The 9389-nt window shown below is 40.1% G+C and overlaps 1 protein-coding gene across 1 annotated transcript; it reads left to right on the top strand.

Moving 5' to 3' along the window:
• The first annotated feature begins 378 nt into the window (after positions 1–378).
• LOC105255722 (serine/threonine-protein kinase 10) lies at positions 379–9389 on the top strand. Its single transcript, XM_011265176.3, has 7 exons — positions 379–814; positions 1664–1900; positions 3089–3350; positions 3896–4178; positions 4643–4831; positions 5117–5235; positions 5308–9389. Exons 2-7 carry the CDS (start codon positions 1835–1837, stop codon positions 6765–6767), a joined length of 2379 nt encoding a protein of 792 aa, XP_011263478.1. The 5' UTR covers positions 379–814; positions 1664–1834; the 3' UTR covers positions 6768–9389.

Consider the following 9389-nt stretch of genomic DNA (forward strand, 5'->3'; position numbering starts at 1 on the left):
CAACGTCTATTTCTATTCAGTATAAGCGCCTTATATTTATATTTGCATTATAATCTTGCTGGCATAAATTTTAAACCTAATTCCATACGAGTCAGTTTCTTTCAGAGTGTAATTTTTATTAAATATGCCTTTTTTCTGATCATGTTTAATTATAATTCAAAACGGGATTTGTTTATATTTGATCTAATCTACGGTTCCGAACTCGGACATCCGAATCCAGAAATGATCCGTACGGAATTTAGTTGGTTCATCAACGTGACTAAACAACGCTATATGCGCCCTTAACAAGCGCGCGAGCAGACTAGAGAAGGCAAGACGCCAAGATCAGCTCGCCAGCCGCGCTTTCCGGTTCGCGTTTTATAAATACTGCAGACGGGCAAACAGTGCACCGAACACTGTAGCTCAGTCGTGAAATCGTTGGAGGTGTGTGGCCGAGCGCGACGTGCCCGCCTCTTCGAGAAAAGGAGATATATTCTCACGTGGATTCTCTCCGGTTTCGCCTTCCACGCGTGTGTCCGCGTTTTATATATAAAGCGACAGTTTTATTCGCGGATGTAACCCCTTCCTCTTTCTCGGGGAGAAAAGTGCGCTTCCTGGGTGGTATTAATTGTGTCTCTTTTCGCGCGTTGTGTGTTCTTCTTTTTCCCTTCGAATTTCGATGTGTGAATGAAACGTGAAAGTTTGCGCGAAAAGCAATCTGTAAATTTGCGTGAACGATTTTGAACGCATTCGTCTTTCTGTGAATCACAAGCAGAGCGGAAATTTGTGCTTACATAAATAACGGAAAACCGAGTCGGCGCGAGTTCTATTAATTGTAAGTTTGCGTTCGCATGAATGGAATTTAAAGAAAAAGCATTCTTTTTTTATAGATTTTTCTGTCAATTTTCCTTTCTTAAATTTCTTTTATATAGTGGTTCTTGCACAGGTATATATACTAATCTAATATTTGCATTTGCCTAATTAATCTAGAAAAGAATTGAATTCAATTAATTTAATTCGATATTTTTCGCCAATTTTACAAACATCAAATAATTTTAATATCATAGTTCTTATTACAATAAGTCGATGCATATTTTTTGAAAAAATAGAAGAAAGGCATATATGTTTATTTTCATCATAAAAGACTATCGGAAATCAGAAGTATATACACTTATAATTGATTTATTATTCATAAATGTTTTGCAACGCTCTTATGCGTCAGCAAATCGCGTAAATACATCTGCTATCCAATTTATTAGAAATGTTTCGGAAACGTTCATCTTGTATCTATTGTCGACGATGCAATCTGCCAAATAATACATGTATACGGCGTGTGGATTCCTTATGAAATTTGTAGCGTTTCTTGCCTGGCATCTTGCGCAATAATTGTACATGACACAAAAATACTAACCGGCATTCGACATAATCGTGAAATGCATCAATAGAATCGTGGATTACGATTTTGGACCATTAATGATTTCGGGAATAAAATCGCGTCATTACATTCTCATCTCATTCAATTTTCATATTGCCCATCATATTCTCGTATTGCCCATCGTATCGTTCATTTATACAATCCGATTTTGATTACACTGCATATATATCCACTTTTGTAAGTCTTTTTAAGCATATTTTTACATCGAGTCGTAATATTATTCTCCTAAATCGATTAAATGTTTTGCAGAATTGGCTGCGTTTCAAGAAGCGGATTTTTTGTCAAAATGGGGCAATGACCGGTGAAATATTATGAAATTCATAAACGACAGGATGTAACAGTCACTGGTAATCACAATTGGATTAACATCAAATCGTAAAACCTATTCTCGACAATAAAAAGAAGCGGTGGATTATCGAGATGAGCGGAATGAAGAAGGCGATCGGTGGATCCATTCACAGAATACGCGAATTCGAGCTCGAGAAGGTAATGCGTTCTTCCTCTTTTATCGCATTTCTTATGAAAATCGGTCGCAATCGGATTTCGCTAAAGTCCAGACGCCTCTGTCGCGAATAAAACCTAAACAACAGCAAGACGAAGCTTTTCCAGTTTCGAGACATTGAGATATCCCGAAATAGGATTCGCGAACGAGCAGTATTTCATTATGCTTGCTCGACTAACGGCCATTCTCCTGTCTGGCATTGCACCAATGTTTTCTTAACGAAGGATCTATGATGACGACGACGTTTGCGATCGTGATTCGTCGTCGCTCGCTTAGATTGCTTTGTGACTTTGTACATATTTAATACTGAATCAGACATAGTTTTCCCGTGATTACATTCTTGATGATGATGACATAGAATATAAGAATTCAAAATTTATTCAACCGAAAGAATAAAGTGTCTTTTTATATTGTCATAATATAAGAATAATTTATGTATACATATTATTATTAAAATATATAAAAAAATTAATGTCACCTGTGATACTTTAAGATTAGCTAAACTTCATACAATTATAATTTTTTTTATTTTTAATTTAATTAAAATTGTTTTTCCGAGAAGAGCTTATAGCGTTAAATAAATTAAATTTTTACAATATTTATTGATATGTATGAATATTTAAATGGCTTTATAAAACTAGAACAAAAAATAATTTTATTTCCTTAAGAAAACTCTCGCAATTTTAATTCGTTTCACGCCCATCTATCCGAAAAACGATGATGTTTGCACTATAGGAAGACATGTGGTTCAATGAAATCATGTTAAGGGGAAACTGTCTTAGTCGCAGCGTGTCGAGTTCACATTGGGATCGAAACGTGCGTTCGAAGCGTGCGTTGGAGTAAAAATAGATGCTGCGTACAGATCGGCGTCGGGTAGAACGCCGACGTCGTATTCAGCGTGTGCCGTCGCTGCTCGCGAGATCCCTACGTTTCCCTTCGGAGTTGTATTTCCCTTGTGACCGTCGTGCGTGCTCGCGCTCGAGCGTTGTATTCTTTGTCCCAAATTCTTCAGTCTGAAGCTCGGTCTCTCGAATTCGAATATCGGTTACGTCTCGACTACGAAAGTACCTAGACATCTCATTCGGGATTCGTAGAGCAACAACTGTGATTCTATCGATTACGATCGCATTATGCAGGACAGCGCCTCGAGAACTAATTATTTTCTGGACCAGGTAAATCTGATAGATGAGTTCGACATTCTGCAGATCGTCGGTGAGGGATGGTTCGGCAAGATCTTGCTGACAGAACACCGCAGCACGCAAACCGAGATGGTATTGAAGGCGCTACCGAAAGCATACACCGGCATTTCGGACTTCTTTCGAGAATTTCATTATGGGTTACACCTGTCAGCGCACAGGAATATTATAACCACTTACGATGTGGCGTTCGAGACGGCCGGTTTTTACGTTTTCAGTCAAGAATACGCTCCGCTCGGTGAGAGAATTTTTATGACGGTCGCTCGCACGTGCGCCCTGGATTCTTTTATGTCTTACAAATCCAGTGCATTTCCATTCTCGAATTCTTTTATTGCAATAATAATTTTCTTACTAAATTAGAAGCAATAATTTAATTCGAGCAAGCTATAGCGTTTGTTTAATTTTGACAGATAATTCAAATATTGCAAAGTTATTTGATAATCGCAATTAAAAATATATTATAGATTTAAATCTATTATGTGCTCTATTTGAATTAAAAAATTATTCATGATTTTATAAATATGTCCTTACTCGAATTAATAACATTAATCTTCATTTTTTCCTTGAAATAAAATAATAAGTTGCACTGTATAATTACATGTACAAATAACGAGACTTTAATTATATTATAAATTATATTAAATTATAGCCTTAAATAATTCAGTGATTATTCCAAATAAGCAATGTAATTACTCACAAAGTGATTATCGTTGCAAAGAGCGAAAAAGTGGCACTCGCATTTGATACACGAATACGTCTTAGTCGTGGTTACGTGGTTTTCAGGTGATCTCACATCGAACGTGACAGAGACGGGGTTGGGCGAGCTTCACGCGAAGAGGGTGGCCAGACAGCTCGCTGCTGCGGTGCAACACATACATAGCCGCGAGCTGGTGCATCGGGACATCAAGCTCGACAACATACTTGTGTTTCGCAGTGACTTCTCGCGTATCAAGCTATGCGATTTTGGCGAGACCAGGCGGGTCAACACCGTCGTGCGAAGGCACAACGAGTGGCTGCCGTATTCGCCGCCCGAGGTACTGCAGATCGACACTGACGAGACGTACAAGTAATTATACATATGCTGTGATTGATTATGCGCCATTAATATTATGCGATATATCTGCTTAGAAAGTGTTAAAGAAAAAAGAAAGTCAAGAGAGATAGAGGATAAAATGAGCTGATTGATGAGTAGAGACAAGTAAACCATATTTTGATGAATGTATATATCTTAAAAGAGAGGAATATATTTCTTATCAAATTTCAATTAAATTGCCATTACCTAATGTATTCATAACTCTAACTTTTAAAAAACTATGTGCCCGAGTTTTTATTTTCTTTTACGTCTCTCCTGTCAAGAAGCTTTTGCGGTTTGCCTTTTTAATATTCTGTTTAAACAAACGCACAATTTTTTGGTCGAATGTCAAGAGCGTGACATCGCAGAGAAAACTGTGCAATGTATGAATGATACTAAACGTGTCTCTCAGTTGCTAAAGATATATACTCTAATGGCGATGGACGGACAACTTTCAGAGCTCGTACGACGCACGATGTCTGGCAATTCGGCATTGTCCTATTTGTTTGCCTGACCGGATGCCTGCCGTGGCAGAAGGCGGCATTGGATGATCCGCGTTATACGAGATATCAAACCTGGCACAACGCAACGCTCAACATCGCCAAGAAACCGAAATTATTTCAGCTGATTAGCTCACGGTCGCAGAAGTGAGTTACCACTCAGAATCCGAGAGAATACGAGATTAAGCGCCACATCGGCGTGCATTCCAAGCACACTAATTCGAATTAGTTTGTCACTGTTTATATTCTAGAGTCTAGAGTATTCTCTCTTCTTCAATCATTTCATCACATCATCAAGATTAATTTCGTGACAAACAATAGTTCAAAATTATAAAGACACTCTGTTATAATATAACAGAGCTCGCAAATAAATAAAAAATTTATCACATATAATCCGTTATATTTTTATATATATTTTGATATTTTTTGAAGATTATTCAAGAGGCTGCTGGACCCAAAAGCTGAGAAGCGGCCGGTTAGCGTGTTGGAGGTAAATAAATATTTGGAGGACAGATGGCTGGCGAAACTCGGAGCCGAAAAAGCATTGAACGGTAAGCTGGCATCGCGACATTGTTGACGATACATCGCAATGTCTTATGCGACATTCTTTTTTACACTCGCAGGCGGCGCCGACGAGAGAGACGAGCTCTGTCCGTCTATGTATAGCTTTCATAGTTCCTTGGAAGAGAAGAATCAACTTCTTCATACTCTCACGACGTATGGCATCGAGACGACGGTGGACCGTTCGAAGAAGAAGGATCGTATCAGGGAGTGGATACAGGCCAGCGCGATCGTCGAGGAGACCGAGGGAGACGAGTCGGATATGTACGAGGACTCGGAATTCTATGAAGATGAAGATGGGGACGGAAACGAGAGTGAAGAGGCAGAGCCGGTCCCCATGAGAAGCAGACATTTCCCGGAGAGACGTCCGAGCATCACGACGAACGATCTTAGAAAGAGAAGAGGCAGTAGAGTCCCGCCGGCCCGAAAAGCCGCGTCGAAAAACAAAGTGGCCGTAAAGCCCGTCGAAAGGAAAATACCCTTTGCTCCTCAAGTGGCCGAGGAACGAGAAACGATCGCACGCTTCGCCAGTTTCCCCAACGGCGATCCAAGCCTTGCCTCTGTGAGAAATGGCAGCGATCAGACCCGCGATCTCACCATGACCAATGTTACCTCCGACGTATCGTCAACGACGAACAATTTACCTCCCGGCGACCTTCGATCTCCGCTCAATGCAAACGGCCGAAACATCAGGATGGAGAAAACTAACATTGATAATCCTCGAGAGGATCCGGTTTCCGCGTTGCCGGTCACTATTTCATCGGCCGAACAGTCACCGCCGAAAATTACATCGGGCGATCCGGACACAATTAAAACTAGAGCTGAAAGTAAAATACCGATGAGTCCGCAAATCCCAGTCAGGAAGAATCGCGCTCATACGGCGCCGTTTTCGGACGCGCGATCGCCCGAGAATAGAAATCGAGAGTCGGCAAAAAGGACGCAATCCGTGACAGTTTTACAAACGCCGGAAACTAACAAGGGCCCATCTCCGCCTCGAGCATCAACGAAGACATCGACAAGAACATCGCCGCATCCTCCGATGACATTTCGAGCAGACACTACCCCCGTCACTACGTCATCGATTTCGCGAACGGCTAAATTAACCGCTCCACCGGTCGTTCGGACTGATAGAGCACCCGCGATGTCGATAACAGGCAGCGCAAATCTAGCCGAGCCCCAGCATCCGAATAGCATTCTCTCTAGTCGAGTCGAAGGCTCGCCGCCGAATATGACACAAATTACAACACCGGCAAACGTTTCCGCTATGTCCGCTACCTCTCACTTGGCAATGCAGAGCTTCAATGCTCTACGGAGTATCGCGGGCACATCTTCGTCACCTTCACCGGTAAATTCATCATTAAGTGTAAATAAACCCGGTCAACAGCTCGAGGAGATGACCGTGACTTATGGCAAAGACGTATACGAACACTACGGCATTGCACAGGGCACCATTTTGCCGATGAGAATCAATGTCGTCAGGCAAGACTCCACTGGTAGCGGCAATCGATCTGCAAGCAATTGAGATACGAATTAAAAGATGATCGGATTATCCTTGAAACCGATGGTAACTATGTATATTCTCGTAAATTAATTGCGAAGCTGATCGAATATTGTCAGAGATACATATATATATTTGGAAGTATGTTTCCTGAAGAGCAAATTCAATGCAAATGAAGAGGACGAGGGAACGAAAATATTTCATGCAACATTAAATATGCATATTTGCGTATAATAATTTCTATCTAACGTTGATATCGTTACGAATTGTTGCTTCAGAAATTGCCAAGAATTCTGTCGGAACGCGTTAATATAAGATACTACGCGATGTTCAGGTAAAATAAAGCTGTTACGAAAATAACATTATAACAGGACCGCGCGCTGTACAGACAAGAACATCACGTTATGTGCATCATACTTCATTAGTTTCAAGGGATACTTATATCGCCACGTGTCGCTCGCTTCATCAAGCATAATGGGATAAAATTAGCGCGGCGTCTCGAAAGAGATGCACCGTGCAAAAATGTCGCTGAAGCCGTTTGCCTCCTATTGTTTTCGATGGTGTGGAAAACGATAAGAAATTTTATAGTCCACGACGCGAATATTCTTTTAACAGTTCCATTCTTTCAATATAAATCTACTGATATTTATGATATTATATCGGGTATCTTTCTTTGGAAGCGTACAAAGGAAGATATGAGCCACGGAATGTGAATTAATTAAATATATGTATATGTGCTTTTTGTGATATTAGAGATCATATAATATACCAGTTTAATACAAGCTTAATAAATATTGAAAGATGCACGTGACACGTGACAATGTGAAATATATGCAAAGCGATGATTTGTGTACTACTATTACTTAAGTCACATTATCATCAAAATGTGATACATACTTATTATGAGCGTTTTTCAACAAACGACACAGAGAACACAATGTATCACGTCCTTTGTTGGTTGGCTGAATGTAAACAAGGATGAAGTGATTCATGTGTTACACTGTGTCTTCTGTGTCGCTTGCTGAAAAATGCCCTATGTTAACATGTTATTTTATTTTTCGTATTGAAAAATTAATGTTATTCTATTAATGTTATCTTGCAATAAATTGTTAATAATTATATATCTCACTCGCGTACTAAGTTATTGAAAATAATAAAATAAAACGAGATACATATATCGTTTGACGTTTTAGAGAGAGATGTTTGAATAAATTATACGATACTATTTCAGACATATAAGCTGATTATATGGACCATTTAGAACTATCAAATTTCATTTTCTGTCATTTTCAAAGCAGACTAACATGCAGACAAGCGATCAGTCTGATGTATATTAGCGATTCTTGGAGTATGCCATATACGCGACCGTTTATAATTGACGATACTTTTGCTGGTGCACGATATTGTTAAATAAAGAAACAGATCTTTAATGCCGCGGCGTCGCTAATTAGTTACTGTAGGTGTTTGATATTACCTGATTTATGAGTGACGGCAGCCGTGACTATTAGATAAGCTTCCTTCGACGGCGAATTTCGCTTAAACTCCAAACTGCGTCGTCGCAAAGAGGGAGAGGAGAGAGGGCGAGAGAGAGAGAGAGAGAGAGAGAGAAACGTCGCGACTATTAACGTATCTGAAGAAGAGCGAGGATGACGTAAGAATGGGTAGCGAGTAAGGGAGAGAGAGACAAAATGGTGGAGCAGCCGGGCGAGAGAGGATCACGAGAGGGTGCGCGTTTGGCGATGTGGAAATAATTCCCCGGGCGGGTCGTGGCACGAATTAATTAAGAGATACGTAAGTAGCGCATATTGCGCAGGAGGCGCAATTACTGTCATCTTTGACGCCAAGAAGTAACGCGGCGACGTGCGAAAGATACGAAGGACCGCGAGGCGCGGAGGTAGTTAGTTGTTTATCGTCGGGAACTAAACTGATGGTATATTGCCGTACAAACGACGGCAACTCGGAACTTTCCCGACACGTACGTTAATTATTATTTAAGTTTGACGTTACTCATGGAATTGCTAATTGACATTTTTAATAACGCGCGTGCGATATATTAATAAAGATTCACCCGCATAACGTTCCAATGAGTAATGAGGTCGTCAGTTTCTACGATTGCGATATTATGGTTAAATTATTGGTCAATTAAATTGTTATAGGATGCTACTTAATTAATAATAAATTACCAAAGTTATAAATTATGAACTACATAATGTTTTAGTAATGTATCCTTCTGACAGAGTAAATGATACTGTACGAGCATCTGTCCTAATATTATTTTGGATTACATGAAATTGCCATAATTATTGATCGTAGCTCCGTTCGTGAATATAGTCGTGATTGTTCTTGATACGCTTATATACAGCTATCAACGTAGCTGACTGAAGATTGTTGCTCTGTCGAGAGTGACGCTCGACACCTTTGCTATCGGTCCAAAAGCCATGCGGATGAAAATTGATGAAACCACAATTGGTGTTAATGGCGTACCACAATTTCCCCCTCGTTGTTATCATCCAACAACCTTCTGCATCCTTGTTACGTCGCTTTCGACATCTATTTCGGGATCGATCGGATTTGCTTCGAAGTCAGGGATCCGTACGCGTAGCCCGGCCTATGAGGATGTATAATCTACAATCACTAATGATGTGT

The sequence above is a fragment of the Camponotus floridanus genome, unplaced genomic scaffold, assembly GCF_003227725.1.
Source record: "Camponotus floridanus strain SB8 unplaced genomic scaffold, Cflo_v7.5 scaffold95, whole genome shotgun sequence".
In the NCBI taxonomy this organism is placed as follows: domain Eukaryota; kingdom Metazoa; phylum Arthropoda; class Insecta; order Hymenoptera; family Formicidae; genus Camponotus; species Camponotus floridanus.

Coding starts and splice junctions, on each gene's coding strand:
- LOC105255722 (XM_011265176.3), top strand. CDS start 1,835: ATGAGCGGAATGAAGAAGGCGATCGGTGGATCCATTCACAGAATACGC. Junction 3,351..3,895: donor TCAAGAATACGCTCCGCTCG/GTGAGAGAATTT, acceptor CGTGGTTTTCAG/GTGATCTCACATCGAACGTG. Junction 4,179..4,642: donor GACACTGACGAGACGTACAA/GTAATTATACAT, acceptor GACAACTTTCAG/AGCTCGTACGACGCACGATG.